Source organism: Anolis carolinensis, unplaced genomic scaffold (assembly GCF_035594765.1).
Source record: "Anolis carolinensis isolate JA03-04 unplaced genomic scaffold, rAnoCar3.1.pri scaffold_21, whole genome shotgun sequence".
Taxonomy (NCBI): domain Eukaryota; kingdom Metazoa; phylum Chordata; class Lepidosauria; order Squamata; family Dactyloidae; genus Anolis; species Anolis carolinensis.
In genome coordinates, this window is record NW_026943831.1 from 207,708 (window position 1) to 226,193 (window position 18,486).

The following is an 18,486-nucleotide window of genomic DNA, read 5'->3' on the forward strand; positions in this document are numbered from 1 at the left end:
GGGGGGGGGGGGGTCCCCTCAAATTGCTTCCTTGGGTGAACGGTCAGTGGAAGTGAGGGGCAGCCTGGGCAGAAGGGCTTGGCATCCCATCCCATCCTGGAGAGGGGAGGGACCTCTGAAGGCCATCCAGTCCAGCCCCCTTCTGCCAGGCAGGAAGACACAACCCAAGCCCTCCCGACAGACAACCAGACAGTTCAAAGACACCTCTATTCCTCTGGGATATCTGTAAAATGGTACTTTTGAGATGCACAGAGAGAACCAACATGGGAGCATCAGCTTTCCTATCTGCATCTGCACTGTAGAATGAATATAGTTTGATGTCACTGGCTCAATACTAAAGGAATCATGGGAATTGTAGTTTCACAAGTTCTTTCTCAACCTAAGTGTTCTGGGGCCTCACCAAACTACAACCCCATAGCATTGAGCCAGGGAAGTCAAACTGCATCCGTTTGGCAGTGTAGATGCACCCCTCTGCTGCCCACTTCATTTATTTTATTTATTTCTCACATTTATATCCCGCCCTTCTCATCCAAAGGGACTCAGGGCGGCTTACAGAAATGGCAGCAGTTCGATGCCCATGCAAAAACAATATCAAAACAATGCATAAACAATTAAAAACTATTAAAATACAATATAAGTTACATAAAATCAGATCCGTTCATCCTAAAAAAACCTCATGCTTTGTCCGTAGTTCAGTCCATTTCATCTTTGCCGTTTATTGATTGAAAGCCTGGGCGCACAGCCATGTTTGTAGGGCTTTTCCGAAGCCCAACAAAGTTGGAATTTGCCGCATATCTCTGGGGAGGGTGTTCCACAGCCATTGTCTTTGCTCGTGGTTCTCAATCTGTGGGTCTTCAGGTGTTTTGGCCTACAACTCCCAGAAATCCCGGCCAGTTTACCAGCTGTTAGGATTTGTGGGAGTTGAAGGCCAAAACATCTCGGGACCCACAGGTTGAGAACTTAGGGTCTCAGGTGCTACAAGATCCCTTTGTGTCCTAAAGCAAGCAAGTATACAATGTTCATGTTAAGTCTTCACATCACCTTTTAAAGCCCATGATGCGAAAGACGTGCTCGGCTGCTCCAGTGGTGCCTCTTCCTTAGACAACAGTGGATAGGAACGTATGGAATAACATGGGGTTTCCTCTCTGCTCTCAGGTCAAGAAGCACCTCCAGGACATCTCCGGAAGGATCTCACGAGGCCTTCAGCACAATGAACTGTGAGGTGGCCTTCCTGCCTTTGGATGTTTGTACATTGGTCGAAACCTGATGTGGAGCCTCTCCTGAGATTAAGGTCATGAAGCAGAATCTTGATGCTTTCTCCCGTTGGGCGTTTGGTCTTCCTCCTCCTCCTCCGTCCCTGTTGAGACTTTTGAACACTGGAAGAAGGACCACTCAGTTGGTTTCTCTCTGTACTGGGCCAGATGTGCTGCCTTTGAAATGGGGCAACTGGGAGGAACTGGGAGGGGGCAGCTGGGTGGGCTTTGAACTGTTTTGCAGGCAAAAAGAGGATTTTTGAATGCGTTGATCATGAGTGTTCAACCACTCAGTTTGAATAAAGGACACAAGTGGGACCAGACTGACATAGAATATCTGAATTATAAAATTGGAAGAGACCCCCAGAGGCCACCCGGTCCCTTCCTCCTGGCAGAAATGCTCAGTCAAACCCTCTTGACCCTCTGCCTTGAAACCTCCAGAGAAGGAAGGAGGCTCCACCGACAGCATATTCCGCTCCTAAACACCGTCAGGAAGTTCTTCCTTATGTTCAGGAGGAATCCCTTTCATCCGTGGCTCCATTGTGTCCCAGTCTCTGGAGCAGCAAAAAAACAACCTTGCTCTTGGGTTGCTGTGAGTGTTCCGGGCTGTATGCCCATGTTCCAGAAGCATTCTCTCCTGACATTTCCTCAGAGGTTGTGAGGTCTGTTGAAAACTAGGCAAGAGGGGTTTATATATCTGCCAAAAGTCCAGGGTGGAAGAAAGTCTGTTGGAGGAAAGTATTGATGTAGCAATTGATCACCTTGATTAGCATCAAATACAGAACAACGCAGAAGAAAACAGGAGAATTCCAGACAGAAAGCAATCAGGACCAGCTAACACCTCCTAACAAAGGATTCCCCCAGGCAGTAAGCAGCCAGTCCTTGAAGCTGCAAAGCCATTCAGTGCTAATCAAGCTGGCTAATTGCAACATTCCCACTTGCCTCCAACAGACAAGAGTTCTTTCTCCCACGTTCAGCATTATTACACAGATACAGTAGTCTCACTTATCCAAGCTAAACGGGCTGGCAGAACCTTGGATAAGTGAATATGTTGGATAATAAGGAGGGATTAAGGAAAAGCCTATTAAACATCAAATTAGGTTATGATTTTACAAATTAAGCACCAAAACATGTTATACAACATATTTGACAGAAAAAGTAGTTCAGTGCACAGTGATGCTATGTTGTAATTACTGTATTTACGAATTTAGCACCAAAATATCACAATGTATTGGAAACATTGACTACAAAAATGCCTTGGATAATCCAGAACCTTGGATAAGCAAGTCTTGGATAAGTGAGACTCTACTGTATATAAACCCCACTTGCCTCGTTTTCAACAGACCTCACAACCTCAGAGGAAATGTCAGGAGAGAATGCTTCCGGAACATAGCCATCCAGCCTGGAGAACTCACAGCAACCCAGTGATTCTGGCCATGAAAGCCTTCAACAACACAAGCTTGCTTTTCCTCCTCAGTGGGCCCTCCTTTGCGATATGTCAACCTGGCTCCCGTGCCCCCTTCTTTCAGCCTCCTCTTCTCCAGGTTAAACAGACCCCTCTCCCTCAGCCATTCCTTGCTTTCCAGACCTTTGGCCAATTCAGTCACCCTTCTCTGACCCCGTCCATCTTGTCCATCTCCTTGAATGGTTCTGCCCAGAACTGGACACAGGGTTGTTATTCCGGGTGAGAAGGTCTTGGAAAATTAACTGTACCCAGTCTCTGGGCACATATTTGTTTGGCAAATGCGAATCTCCATGAACATGTGGAGACCACCTTTTGAAAACCTCTAGTCAAAGAAAGGCATGACCTTGTTAGAAGCCAACTCTTTGAACAAGTGATATTCACAAGCATTCATGTAATGGCACACAGGGAACTCAACTGTTAGAAATTGCCCAAAAGATATACACTCCCTTGAAACCTTTTAGTTTAAGATATGCACTCAGAGATAAAAAACAAAATCTTCTTTGAAAAATATAATATCTTGTTTACTCTTAAACATCTTGTATTAATTCACCATACAGGCACATTTCTTATTTAAGTTTAGTTACAGATAGGATGGTAGCTTCTCTGTGTTCACAAGGTATCATTTTTAATCAATAGTCTGCAGTCTTTAGGTATAATTGTATGCACTGAAGTCCATAAGCATACTTCTATATTAAAATCCAAATAGCAACATGCATCCATCTCCACTGAGGTGTAAAGCAGACTGACTACAAAATGGAGTCCTGAGTCTGAACATGCTCGGTACAATCACACGTCTATAATCCCACACCAAAGAGGTACAATCAAACTGGTAAATCAATATACACATAGAATACTGGTTAGCAAATATATGCATTAACAAATAGAGACATAGGAGGTTGCTATTTCTAACAAAGTCTCACCAAAGCATAATAAAGTGGGACCGTTCCTTCCCATGATCTATTCCAGGCATGGGCAAACTTGGGCTCGCCCTCCAGGTGTTTTTGGAATTCAACTTCTACCATTCCTAACAGCCTCAAGAGTCAACAAACAGCCTCAGGCCGCATGTGGCCCACCTCTGACCTGGAATTGCACTTTCGTCCTCCATGGTCCTTGTCAGAGTATTTGCAGCGCAGCAGTAGTTGGATGGGAGCAGTGGAGCGCAGAACGAAAAGACACTCAGAGACGTTGGTAAAACTATTTACAAAGTTTTACTGTATCAACACAAACAGACTTACAGTCAACAGATGGACACAGGACTTGACTCAAACTCTGGGCAGACAGAACTCGACAGAACTGACACAATCAGTTTGCACACACACTTATGTCTGGATACTCCCTAGTTCCAGCCACACATCAAGGTCATCATAGCTTCTTAGCAATTAACTCTTTCCACACTATGGTACATTCTGAATGAGGCAATCAGTAGCAATACAAGCATGGCACAAATTGCATTTAAACACTATCAGTACACAAATCCCACATTAACAGTCCTCACCATTAGACATTCAGTACAACCACTGCATAGGAAGGGCCTTTTTAAGGACAGGTCGTTACAATTGTTCCTCTAATAAGAACCACCGAATGAAGTACAATCGTAGAATTCACAGTCATAGATTTGGAAGAGACCCCAAAGGCCATCCAGTCCAACCCCCTTCTGCCATAAAGGAAAAACACAATCAAAGCACTCCTTTTAGATGGCCATCCAGCCTCTTTAAAAGCCTCCAAATGAGGAACCTTCATCAAACTCCGAGGGAGAGGTTTCTGCGAGTGAACAGCTCTTCTTGCAGCCGGGAAGTTCTTCCGAATGAATGTTCAGGGGGAATCTCCTCTCCTGCCATTTGAACCCATGGCTCCATGGAGTCCTATTTATTTTTTTATTTTATTTACAGTATTTATATTCTGCCCTTTTTTCTCACCCCGAAGGGGACTCAGGGCGGATTACAATGAACACATATATGGCAAACATTCAATGCCAACAGACAAACAACATACATTAGACAGACTCAGAGGCATTTTTAACATTTTTCCAGCTTCACGATTCCGGCCACAGGGGGAGCTGTTGCTTCACCGTCCCGTAGTGGCTGTACTTCCTCATTCCTTTCCTTGTGTTTTGCTGGCAGTTTTATGGTGTTGTAAATTAGTTAAATTAGCCTCCCGCATAAAGCGTCCCTAAATTTCCCTAATTGACAGATGCAACTGTCTTTCGGGGCTGCATAGGTCAACAGCAAGCTGGGGCTATTAATGGTCGGAGGCTTAACCCTACCCGGGCTTCGAACTCATGACCTCTCGGTCAGTAGTGATTTATAGCAGCTGGTTACTAGCCAGCTGCGCCACAGCCCGGCCCGGCTACCTCTGGCGTCTATCTATTTGCATAATAAACGATGATTGGATGGATGTAATGTTTCTAAGAAGCATAACATATATGGATGTGCATGTCCTATCAAAAATCCTACAGTAACAAAAGACATTTATACCTCATTATTCAAAAGGATGCCCCTGTCCCTAATGGTTAATGAATATTATAATGGAGCAGAAGGGACACTCCTGTATTTCTAGTGCAAAAACATGCCTTAGTTTGAATATGGATTGCACTGCAGAGCCCAGGCAGCGCAGGCAGCTGTTCTTGCATCATTGACCCAACAACAACAACTGCAGTTTCTGAAAAGTGCCAACAATGTCTAAAGCCACACTCGTTTCCCATCACCAGGGCTGGGGATCCCTTGGTGGCCCAATCTTCTTAGAATCATAGAATCGTGGAATCCTGAGTGGGAAGAGACCTTGTGGGCCATCCAGTCCAACCCTGTTCTGCCAAGAAGCAGGAAAATCACATTCGAAGCACCCCCGACAGATGGCCATCCAGCCTCTGCTTCAAAGCCTCCAAAGAAGGATGTCGTTTTCCTGCTTCTTGGCAGAACAGGGTTGGACTGGATGGCCCATGAGGTCTCTGTGATTCTAAGGAGCCTCCACCACAGTCCTTGGCAGAGAGTTCCACTGGTGAACAGCCCTTCTCACAGTGAGGAAGTTCTTCCTGATGTCCAGACGGAATCTCCTTCCTTTCCTGTAGTTTGAAGCCCTTGTTCCCTTGTGTCCTAGTCTCCAGGGCAGCAGAAAACAAGCTTGCTCCCTCCTCCCTATGACTTCCCCTCACATATTTGTACATGGCTATCATGTCTCCTCTCCGCCTTCTCTTCCGCAGGCTAAACATGCCCAGCTCTTTCAGCCGCTCCTCATAGGGCTTGTTCTCCAGACCTTTGATCATTTTAGTCGCCCTCCTCTGGACAGATTCCAGCTTGTCAACATCTCCCTTCAACTGTGGTGCCCAGAATTGGACACAGTGTGATTCCAGGTAAAGTGGTTTGACCAAGGCAGAATAGAGGGTTCTGTTCAACATCTTTATAAACGACTTAGACGAAGGGTCAGAAGGCACGATCATCAAGTTTGCAGACGACACCAAACTGGGAGGGAGAGCCAACACTCCAGAAGACAGGAGCAGAATTCAAAACGATCTTGACAGACTAGAGAGATGATTGGCCGAAACTAACAAAATGAAGTTCAATAGGGACAAATGCAAGATACTTCATTTTGGCAGAAAAAATGGAAATCAAAGATACAGAATGGGGGACGAGGCCTGGCTTGACAGCAGTGTGTGCGAAAAAGACCTTGGAGTCCTCGTGGGGAGGAAGGGGAACATGAGCCAGGAATGTGATGCAGCAGCTAAAAAAGCCAATGGGATTCTGGCCTGCATCAATAGGGGAATAGCGTCTAGATCCAGGGAAGTCCTGCTCCCCCTTATTCTATTCTGCCTTGGTCAGACCACACCTGGAATCACACTGTGTCCAATTTTGGGCACCGCAGTTGAAGGGAGATGTTGACAAGCTGGAAAGCGTCCAGAGGAGGGCAACTAAAATGATCAAGTTTAGCCTGCAGAAGAGAAGGCTGAGACATGATAGCCATGTACAAATACGTGAAGGGAAGTCATAGGGAGGAGGCAGGGCCGTAGCCAGAAAAACATTTCGGGAGGAGTTTTGAAAATTTCGGGGGGGGGGGGGGGGTTGAACCCCTAGCACACACCCCTCCCCACTACAAACCTGTCAATATCTGCTTGAAATAGTGCCTGGAGGGACTCTTAATGTTTTGTGTCTCATAGACTTAGCATGGGGATTTGGTTAACCAGTTAAAATTCATGAGTAAACCAGGTTTTTTTAATAACCTGAAAAATTTGGGGGGGGGGGGGGGGGGGTTGAACTCCTAAACTCCCCCCCCCCCTCTACAGGCCTGGGAGGAGGGAACAAGATTGTTTTCTGTTGCCCTGGAGACTAGGACGCAAGGGAACAATGGCTTCAAACTACAGAAAAGGAGATTCCACCTGAACCTCAGGAAGAACTTCCTCACTGTGAGAAGGGCTGTTCAGCAGTGGAACTCTCTGCCCTGGGCTGTGGTGGAGGCTCCTTCTTTGGAAGCTTTTAAACAGGCTGGATGGCCATCTGTTGGGGGTGCTTTGAATGCGATTTCCTGCTTCTTGGCAGAATGGGGTTGGACTGGATGGCCCACGAGGTCTCTTCCAACTCTACTATTCTATGATTCTAGGGGCAGCATGGCTTCTCTGGCTCTAATTGGAGATGTGGCCAAAGGCGGGGCTTTTGTGCAAATGATGCAAAATATATTGCAAAACTTTGGCACAAAACTTTGGTGATTCCCCATTTCAGAGGCTGGTAGTAAACAAAGCTGAAAGAACGTGATGCCGGATATTTGAGGTTTCTCAAAGACCCGCGGATGCCGAGGGACTCCTGCCTGGCAAGCTTCGCTAACCGCCGATGTTTCGGATCAGGAATCGGGACTGTCACCAGGTTGAAGGCAAAAGACTGGCACTTATTCAGTCTGCACAGAAGGGACACTTGTACAGCAAAAAAAGCAGTAAATTATTGTAAAATGGTCCATGCAACCTGTCAACAGATTATTAAAACCAAAATACAATTAAAACGGGAGTACTTTCTGCTAAGTATGACTGAAGAAGAAGAAGAGCAGTGGGATAGAAATAAAGATAATCTATTCGTTTATCTAACTACGGCAGCGAGAATGGCATATGCTAAATTATGGAAACAAGCAAAAATCCCAACTCAGGATGATTGGCTAGATAAAGTAATTGAAATTATGGATATGGATAGGCTAACATGCCTATTGGGAAAAAAAACACAGGAGGATATATTAAAACCACAGACTGGAGACCTTTTATAGAATACATGAAAATGTAAAGGAAGAAGAAAGACTTCTTTCTTCTTCTTTCTTCTTGGAGGCGGCAATGACAAGGCCAGGGAGTATCTGGAATGACTCAAGAGGTTGCCCAAGAGGTTATAAGTTCATGTAATAATCATAATGCTTTATTTACGGCCCACCCTATCTCCCCGAAGAGACTCAGGGCGGCTTACAGCAAAGTAAAACACATTGGCAGACATTTAATGCCGAAGTTACAAATAACAAGTCAAAAAACAGCCTAAATAACAAGACATAATACATTCACACCTTTAACAATCGGTGGTTCTCAACTTGTAGGTCCCTCCCCAGGTGTTTTGACCTACAACTCCCAGAAATCCCAGCCAGTTGACCAGCTCTTAGGATTTTTGGGAGCTGGAGGCCAAAAACATCTGGGGACCCACAGGTTGAGAACGACTGCTTTAAATCCTTTAAAACTCTTAAAATTCGACTAAAATTGTTGGGGCTAAGCTGGTACGGAGCCTCCGGTGGCTCAGTGTGTTAAAGCGCTGAGCTGCTGAACTTGCAGACCGAAAGATCCCAGGTTCAAATCCGGGAAGCGGAGTGAGCGCCTGCTGTTAGCTCCAGTTTCCGCCAACCTAGGAGTTCGAAAACATGCCAATGTGAGTAGATCAATAGGAAGGTAAGGTAACGGCGCTCCACGCACTCTTGCCAGCCACATGACCTTGGAGATATCTACGGACAACGCCGGCTCTTCGGCTTAGAAATGGAGATGAGCACCAACCCCCGGAATCAAACATGACTGGACTTAACGTCAGAGGAAAACCTTTACCTACCTTTACCTCTCACCTGGAACAATTATCCTGAGTCCAGTTCTGGGCAAGTCGAGTCAAGAAGGAAGCGGACAAGATGGAAGAGGAGGGCAACCAAAATGATCCAAGGCTTGGAAGGCCAAGAATCCCTCTGAGGGATCTGGAGATGTTTAGCCTGGAGACGAAGAGGCTGAGAGAAGGGACATGAGCCAAGTTGAAATGCTTGAAGGAAGGATCAAGCTTGTTTTCTGCTGCTCCGGAGAATGGGGCTCAACCGAGCAAGGGGTTCAAGCTCTGCAAGAAAATAGATTCCACCTGAACAAGAAGAAGAAGAAGAAGAAGAAGAAGAAGAAGAAGAAGAAGGAAGAAGAAGAAGGAAGAAGAAGAAGGAAGAAGAAGAAGAAGAAGAAGAAGAAGAAGAAGAAGAAGAAGAAGAAGAAGAAGAAGGGGAGGAGGAGGAGGAGGCTGCGTGGCTCAGAGCGGGGCCAGCTGCCCCCGTCCCACACCCTTTCCTCGGTCTGCAGAGAAGAGGAAGCCCTTCAGAAGGAGAAGCAGCAGCCAGAGGAAGAAAGAAAGAAAGACAGAGTGCTTCCTCCTTCTCTTCTGGTTGGAGGGAGGCTGCAGGAGGCAAGATGGGTCCGGTTCTGGCTCCGTCCGCCCTCCTGGCCCTTGTCCTGATGCTGCTGGTGCCAGGCTCAGCCAGGGGAGAGCCAGGCCAGGAAGAGCCCTTCCCAGGTAGGGGCCCAGGGATGGGCTGGGTGGTGATGATGATGATGTTGGGAGGGCCTTGCTGGGTTTGCATTTGGGAGCCTGACATCGGAGCAGTTCTGCTCTGGAGACCCATTTGTGTCCACTTCGGAGTGGAGAGCATGATCTCTCTCATGCAGGTCCCTCAGAACCTCAGGGAGGTGAAAACACCACGACCGTTGCCTTATTTATGCCCAGAAGGAGGCAGGAAGAAAAAGGGAAACTGTTCTGTGCCTGCCTTGGGGTCGCAAGGTGGGGCTGAGGACCCCAGTTTCCATCCAACCTGGCCCCATGGCCACAGAGTATGCCTCCATCAAGCATTCCTGACAGAGGGCCACCCACCCTCTGCTTGAAGGCCTCCTGGGCGGTCTGTTGCCTTGTCCTCCTTGTCCTCCTTCTTCCTAACCTTTGGGTGGAATCTCTTCTCTTTCCATTGGGATCTTCTCCTCCGGAGCAGCAGAAGGCAAGGCAGGCCTTTGTGGTCTCCGTCCGAGGTGCCTCTTCTCCAGGCCAGAAACACCCGCCTCCTTCAGCCACGTGAATCCCTGTAACTGGGTCTGGAAGGGATTCGCCCTCAACCAGGGGCAGTTTTGAGGCCTGGTCTGAGAAGGGGGAGGGGGGACCCTTTGGTGGGGCTTTGTGCTCCTGAATTGGAACCTGAATTGGAGCCCACCACTTCTGTACTGCCTCAGGGAGAAGGTCGTTCTTCCCTGGATGATAGGAATGGCTTTACAGACAGACAGATCTGCTTTCAGTGAGGATGTTTCACACGAAACGCTGCCAGAGGCTCTGCTTCCAGAGGGTCTTCCTGACCCTGGGAAAGATGTGCAGGAGGTGGAAGGTGTTGGATTGTTGCCCATCACTCAGCGTTTTCAGTTATGGCGACTTGGCGAGATAATGCCAGGCAGAGGCAATGAAGGTTTTCTCAGTGTCTGAAAGATAAACAGAGAGATTCCAGGTAGATAGCTAGTGTCTCCATGGGAATGAGTTTGGTTTCCTAAGCTTGCTCCTTGGGTTGCTCTGTGTGAGAGCAACCTTGCATTTTCTGAAGAAAGTCACCTTTTCCTTGCGTTCCGTGAACATAGATTCTGGCCTTGCCTTTATGTCCTGTTTTCCTGCTTGGAACTGGGGAATCTTGTTTGGATACAGTTCTTGGTCAAAGTTTTGTGGATTTTGGCTTTCCTGTCAGTGCAGGACTTTCTTTATTGCTGCCCCAAGAATACTCTGTCACCTAGATTTTGGAGTGACTTTTGAAGCTTATACTTTGGATGTACTTTTGCTTTTGCCTTTGACGTATACCTTAGAAATACTTTTATACTCTTTGCCTTGGAATGTATTTTTGAACTTGTTTTTGCTATAGAACCCTCTTTTCTTTAATACACATTTATTTATTTATTTACATTATTTATATTCCGCCCTTCTTTCTCACATTGAAGGGGACTCAGGGTGGGTACACATATAAGGCAAACATTCAATGCCATATAATTTAGAACAGAGACAGAGACAGACGCAGAGGCAATTTAAACCTTCTCCAGCTTCCAGCTTACTGAGGGTATGCTTGATTCCGGTCATAGGGGGAGCAGCGGCTTCATCATCTACTGCGATGGCGCTTCCTCATTCCAACAGCGGCTGGATGATTTTTATGGTGGTGTAAATTAGCCTCCCCACATATAAGTGGTACCTAAATTTCCTACTTGATAGATGCAACTATATTTTGGGTTGCATAGGTCAGCAACGAGCAGGGGCTATATTTTATTTTTAATTGTCGGGTGCTCACCCTGACACGGGCTGGCCTCGAACTCATGACCTCTTGGTCAGAGTGATTTATTGCAGCTGGCAGCTAACCAGCCTGCGCCACAGCCCGGCCCTGGATGTGTTACAATCTTCCTGGGAAGCTTCTCTCATGTCCCTGCAAGCTAGAGCTGACAGAAGGGAGCTCACCCAGTCTCACGGATTTGAACCAGCAACCTTCAGGTCAGCCACCCAACCTTATTGTCAGCAGTTCAGCCAGCTTCCTGCCCATTCCTGGCAAGGATGGGGCATCTCCCATCACCAAAGGGATGATGACCATTGCATTGGCTTGGCTGGCTGGCTGGAACAGGACCTGATAGTTTTGTGATCGCATAGGAGTAGATTTTGTTGTGGCAAAAATAGTCCGGCTTTTATTTCCAAAATATCCGACCGCCTAAACGTCCCAGCATATGGTTGCTCTGGGTAAAGGCTTCCGGGTGTTTCCTCATTGATAGAGAAATGCTGAGTGGGCATTGAGGTTTCTCAGTGTGGTTTGTTGGGGCTTTTGGGCTCGCTTTCTTCTGGGAGGAACAAGCGTTGGTTTCCTTGGTGGCGAAACAACTAAATACACACTTCCTTGTTCGGATGTTTGCAGACAAAAGTGCAGCTGTGGAGAGTTTCCAAGAGAAGATGCAGCAATTTGGGGAACAACCCTTTCCTATTCATAAGATGGGATTTCAACAATTACCATCATGTCGATACCAGGCAAGATCATTAAGGAAATGGTCTGCAAACCCTTAGAAAGGAATGCAGTCATTGCTAATAGTCAACACGGATTTATCAAAAACAAGTGATGCCAGACTCATCTGATTTTTTTTTGATAGAGTTACAATCTGGGTTGATGCAGGAAACGCCATGGATGGAGCGTGTCTGGATTTCAGGAAGGCCTTCCTTTGACAAGGTCCCCCATCACCTTCTGGCAAGGAAACTAGTCCAAGGTGGGCCAGGCAAAACTATGCTTAGGTGGATCTGGAAATGGCTAAGTGAACAAACCCAGAGGGTGATTCTCCCCAATGGTTCCTTTTCTTCATCCTGGAAAGAAGTGACGAGTGGAGGGCCATCAGCAGGGTCTCGTCCTGGGCCCGGGTCTGTTCAGGATCTTTATTAATGACTTAGATGAAGGGCTAGAAGGCAGGATCAAAGGAAGGCTTTACTGGAATCCAGATACACTCCATCCCTGGCATTCCCTGCATCAACCCAGCTTGTAACTCTATCAAAAAAAGAGATCAGATGGGTCTGGCATGGCTTATTTTCACATAATCAGTGTGAATCAATGTGAAATGAGCACCAGTGTGCCATGTGCACTACTCAGGTCTAAATGTAGTCAGATAGATGATAGAGTTAGATTGAGGGAATCCTTTCCGCATTTCCAAAGCATGCCTAGATAGGCTTCACCATTGTTTCCTGCTTCCTGTCCTGTTTAGGTCAGCCCACCCTTTGATGTTTCTAGAAATGTGATCTCTCCTAGGGCTTTAACGTAACTTCCCCAATTTGGTCCTTTGGAATGTTTATATCCCTAGAGAAGAAGCGACCCATGAGGCTTGGTCGCCATTCCAGCTTCCTGCTTTGTTCCAGAGAGGACGCACCTCTGTCCTCTATTAGTCAAGATGTAGCTATCTAGACCTTTGTTATTTTAATCCGTCTATGTGTATTACAACAGGATAGATTAGATAGTTAGGTCCAAACCTTTTATATCCATCAAGGGATTTATTTTTACCTCAATAAATGCTTTTAAACTTTAAAGCTAACTTTGCATCCCTTTGCCTTCCTGATGACACAGAGGCCTTCCAAAATTCACACCGCGTAAGTCTCTCACCGCTGCTGCAATTTTTACTCTGCTATTTTAATGGGAATTTACCTCATAAAGAGGGTGATTAGAGCTTAACGGCTCGTCCATTCCCAACAAGAAGGACAACCAAAAATGGTCCAAGGTCCGGAAACTATGGATCCCTCTGAGGGATCTGAGTAGGTATACATGGAGAAGAGAAGACCAAGAGAAGGTGACACGAGGACCATGTTGAGATATTGGAAAGGACGTCCTAAGGAAGAGGAAGGAGGTTTGTTTTTTGCTCCTCTGGACACTAGGGCACGATGAGCCATTGATTAAAATTGAAGGAAAGGAGATTCTGCCTGCACATTGGAAAGAACTTCTGGATGGTAGGAGCTGTTTGGAAGTGGAGTGTGGAATCCGGTGGCATCTCCTTCTCTGGGGGCTTTGAAGCAGGGGCTGGATGTCCATCTGTTGGGAGAGCTCTGGTTGTGTCTTCCTGCCTGGCAGAAGGGGTTGGACTGGGCAGCCTTTTGGAGTCCCTCCCAACTTTAGCATTCTGTGAGGAGGCAACAAAGGAGGTGCAGGAAAGAGGATTGGGGGCTCCTTTGTAGGAGCAGATGGGGAGGTGGGGATGAGGTCCAGGTGCCATGTTGTGGTTCAGTCTGATGATGAAGGAGGTTTGGGTTTATGCAGGCTGACCAAGGCAATGTTAATGAGGGAAATGTCGAAGGCTCTGATGAGAGAAATGTTGAAGGCTCTGAATTGTTAGAGAGGCCACAGGCTAGCAGGGAAACAGGAACTAGTGATAAGGGTGACCTTTCACAGGATTTGGAACATCAACAGAGTTCACAACATCAACAAGTCCAAGGTGTCTCTGGCAGTGAGTTAGAGGAGTCTTCTTTAGATAGAGATACAAGGTTAAGGTTAAAGGTTCATCTTCCCAGATGTTCCCTTAGGATAGCTGGTAAACACGTGGGAACTCAAGGACTGAGAAATGCTTTCTTGGCTTGTAAGCAAGCATGGGTAAATAAGGGAGAAACAGGGAAAGATTTCAGATGAAGCAACGTTGATTTTGGAAGCACAGCTCCTGCCTTGTCTAAGCTCATGGAAAAGTATTCTTGCTTTTGGTTCATGCCTGGAACCTGTGTTTTGGATTATACTTTGAAGCTCATGTTGTCTTGTTTTCAGGACTGATTTCCTATATCAGAGACTTTGAACTATATTGTGCAGATTGCCTTTATCTTTGGATTATTGCCTTTTTACTGAGTGTCTTTGAATTTGGATTATCGCTTTTTACTGACTGCCATTGCATTTGGATGTTTGCCTTCTTTACTACTTTTGATTCAGACTTTGCTATCTTTTATCAATAAACTGTTTAAACCTAGTCTGCTGTGGCGGAGTGTGTGTTGAGAGCAAGGTGAACCAGTGCTGAGGTGCAACACATCAGGCTCTGGCTCCTGCTCTTGGACCACCTTAAATCCCTTGGGGGGCTCCATAAGGCCTACAGGATTAATGTTGTGCAGGTGCGTCCAGAGAAGGTTGGGCCTTGGCCAACTACTGTATTCCAGCCGCTACAGCTCCAATGCACAATTTTTCAGAAATTATCTCTTCATGAGATCTTAGCTGGTCAACCAGGCATTTGACCTCTTGCAGATAAAGAATTAGATCTGCCTCTGATTGCATTCTTAGAGTAAATAATTTTTGATATGCCAAAATTAAATCGGCACTCGATCCTCTCACAAAATTAGAGTCTAGATTCGAAAGTATATACTTCGCAGTCTTACTCCCTTTAATTAATTGGAAAATCTTATCTGGTAGTGCATTTGCAACCATGGATCTCACCGCTCTGTCGTCCTGAAGCCACTGGAGGTGCTGTTCCGGTTCTTCTGGTGGTGATTCCTGCATGGAAACCTCTAATTGTCTTGGAGTCAAAGCCAGTTCAATTCTCATCCTCCATGCTGAGTAATTCTGTCCATCATCCTGAAGCCGAGGGACTGAAACAAAAGGATCCTGTCTTCTTTCCATTTTCAGCTTCCAAAAAAATAAGATGCTCCAAACAAGAATATTCCAAAATCCAGGAAAAAGAATCCAAAAATCCAAAAATTAACCTCCAAATATCTTTTCTCCTTTTTCATGCCAATCCTTTTAAAAATAGGCTTTTCTTCCTTACTCAGCACTTTCGCGTCCTGGGCATTAAAACCCTTTGTCTTCTCACACGTATTCTGGGCCTGTGACCCTTTGTTGGGAATGGACGAGCTGTTAAGCTCTAATCACCCTCTTTATGAGGCAAATTCCCATTAAAATAGCAGAGTAAAAATTGCAGCAGCGGTGAGACTTACGCGGTGTGAGTTTTGGAAGGCCTCTGTGTCATCAGGAAGGCAAAGGGATGCAAAGTTAGCTTTAAAGTTTAAAAGCATTTATTGAGGTAAAAATAAATCCATTGATGGATAGAAAAGGTTTGGACCTAACTATCTAATCTATCCTGTTCTAATACACATAGACGGATTAAAATAAAAAAGCTCTAGATAGCTACATCTTGGCTATTAGAGGACAGAGGTGCGTCCTCTCTGGAACAAGGAAGGAAGCTGGAATGGCGACCAAGCCTCGTGGGTCTGTTCTTCTCTAGGGCCATAAACATTCCAAAGGACCAAATTGGGGAAGTTACGTCAAAGCCCTAGGAGAGATCACATTTCTAGGAACATCAAAGGGTGGGTTGACCTAAATAGGACAGGAAGCAGGAAACAATGGTGAATCCTATCTAGGCATGCTTTGGAAACGGGGAAAGGATTCCCTCAATCTAACTTTATCACCTATCTGACTACATTTAGACTGGAGTGGTCCAGGGTGATTCCCAACAAGAATGACCTTGAGCCGCGTCCCCTGCCTGCATGAGTGTATTTAAGGAAGGGGACCCCAGTAGAGTGGTGCTCTTGTCCTGGAGAGGGGTTGTGGGTTCTTGAAATTGGGGCTCCTCCTGGGCAAGGCTGGGCCAAATGCTACACAAAGGTGGAAGAAGAGACAATGAGAAGCAGGGAGATGCTCTCCTTCTGCCTCTTCTGGGATGCATCTACACTGTAGAATTAATGCGGTTTGACCCTTCCGAACCACCATGGCTCCATGCTGTGGAAAACTGCATTCATTCTAGAGTGCCAATGCACCCTGGGTTTCAGCCAATGCTCGCATTGGTTCTTCATGAAAGATGTCAGACTCATCAAGGATCTCCCTTGTCTTTGTGGAAAGAAGATCCTGATAAACCTCCCATTCTTCCTTTGTCATTTGTCAGAAGATATTCGGGGAAAATATCTTGCTGGTCTGTTAAAAAGAGGTCATGGCCAGTTCCTTTGCTGGAAGACGTATTTTTTGGTTTCTAGCAAAGGTCCATGAGATCACCAAAACAGCTGTTACAAGCTCCAAGATGGACAAAAGCCAAAGGAGGGATCCCTTGTTAGTTCTTTGTTTTGCTTCTGACTTGGTTAGTGGCCATCTCCCAAAACGAGAGCCGTGATGTCGGGTATTATGTCAAGGGGAGCCTCTACACTCTAGAGTTAATGCAGTCGGACAGGCCTTTGGGCTTCATGGCTCAATGCTGCAGCACCCTGGGAGTTGTAGTTTGCAAAAAGTGTGAGTCCCTCACCAAACTACAAACCCCACGATTCCACAGTAGGGATCTCTGGCAGCTCAAGTGGGGTCCGGCTGCATTCTTCCTTCAGTGGGGATGCACCATCAACCAGGTGGTGAACCTTCCCTGGGGACTCTGTAGTTTCCTATGCTTTATTGAGTTATTGATTTATTTACAGTATTTATATTCCGCCCTTCTTTCTCACCTCAAAGGGGACTCAGGGCGGATCACAATGCACATAGATATGGCAAACATTCAATGCCATTAGACAAACAACACACAGACAGACACAGAGGCAATTTAACATTTTCCAGCTTCTGGCTTTGTAAGGGTATGCTTGATTCCAGCCACAGGATGAGCTGCTGCTTCATCATCCACTGTGACGATGAGTCCTTTTGATGGAGTACTTCCTCATCCAGCACACATGCTGGATGTTTTTATGGTGTTGTAAGCGGTCCCTAAATTTTCCTACTTGACAGATGCAACTGTCTTTCAGATTGCTTAGTTAAACAACGAGCTGGGGCTATTTAACTGTCAGGCACTCAATCCACTCGGGCTTTGAACTCACGACCTCGTGGTCAGTAGTGATTTATTGCAGCAGGCTACTAACCAGCTGCGCCACAGCCATGATCCCCCCTGCTCTCCCCTTCCCAAAACTTTTGAACCCGGAACACTAACCCTAAGCCTAGCGCTGAGGATCCTTCCTTTGGAGCGAGAGCCAGACTGACAGGAGCCCTCCTCCGCTTGCTTCCCCAAAGGATGCCAAGAGATCAAGACCTGGGACGGCCGCCTGGACTGGACACCTCGGGCCTTGACCTTTGCCCTCGGAGAGACCCTGAGCCTGACCTGCGCAGAAGGGTTCCGTCCTGTTCCGGAGAGTGTCCGTTGTGTTGAAAAGACTAACAGGTTTGGCTGGAACGTCACACCCGTTTGCCAGGCAGAAGAGGGGTCAAGTGTCCCCCCTCCTTGGACCAGCCCTGAGCCAGGCCCCCCACTGACCACTCCGGGAGGGTCTTGCTCGAGGGCAGAGTGGCCCCCCTCCATCTCTGCTGTCGAACCATATAACAAAGAGACCTTTGCCATTGGTGAATGGGTCTGGGTGAGCTGTCGCTCAGAGCAATACGCTGGACGCAGAAGCTGGATCGTGTGCCTCAAGAAGGACGGCCACCCCGAATGGGACACCAGTGGCCTCCAATGCGTTGGTGAGTTGGGGGTCATAGCATCATGGAACCATAGAGTTGGGAGGGGTCTCTACAGGCCATCCAGTCCAGCCCCCTTCTGCCAGGCAGGAAGACACCACCCAAGCCCTCTCGGCAGATGGCCCTCCAGCCTCTGCTTCACAACCTCCAGAGAAGGAAGGGGACTCCACCGGACTCCAGGGAAGCCCATTCCACCGCCAAGCAGCTCTTCCGACCTCCAGGAAGTCCTTCCTCCTGTTGGGACGGGATCTCTTTCCCGGTCATTTGCACCCATGACTCCGTTGTGTCCCAGTCTCCAGAGCATCAGAACCCAAGCCTTGCCCCCCCTCCTCCTCCTCCTCCTCAGGACGGCACCCCACCCACCCTGTAAACATGGCCCTCTCCCCCTTCTCCCGGCCTCCTTTTCTCAGGCTAAACATCCCCCGCTGCCCCCTCGGCCGATCCTCAGAGGATCCGTGGCTTCACCCTTGGACCACATTGGTCTCCCTTCCAGCTGGTCAGTGGCCCCTTTTTGCAAGGCCTTCACCCTCTGGGCCTCACCCAACCACACACCCCAGGGTCCCCAGTTTTGTTTTGTTTTTTTGTGTCAGGAGTGACTTGAGAAACTGCAAGTCGCTT

At 47.0% G+C, this 18,486-nt stretch overlaps 2 protein-coding genes across 2 annotated transcripts in view; both read left to right on the plus strand.

Annotated features, from left to right (window-relative positions):
• Positions 1 to 1,576, plus strand: part of lrpap1 (LDL receptor related protein associated protein 1) — a 36,796-nt gene extending 35,220 nt beyond the window's left edge. Inside the window, exon 8 of the mRNA XM_062966498.1 lies at positions 1,156 to 1,576. Coding sequence (XP_062822568.1) covers positions 1,156 to 1,221 — 66 coding nt within the window. The 3' untranslated portion in view covers positions 1,222 to 1,576. The remainder of the gene's footprint in view (positions 1 to 1,155) is intronic.
• A 141-nt stretch (positions 1,577 to 1,717) lies between these two features.
• LOC103281039 (uncharacterized) overlaps positions 1,718 to 18,486 on the plus strand; it is a 29,542-nt gene continuing 12,773 nt past the window's right edge. The window contains exons 1-2 of the mRNA XM_008121700.3: positions 1,718 to 9,476; positions 17,428 to 17,871. Of these exons, the coding sequence (XP_008119907.2) occupies positions 9,374 to 9,476; positions 17,428 to 17,871 (547 nt within the window). The 5' untranslated portion in view covers positions 1,718 to 9,373. The remainder of the gene's footprint in view (positions 9,477 to 17,427; positions 17,872 to 18,486) is intronic.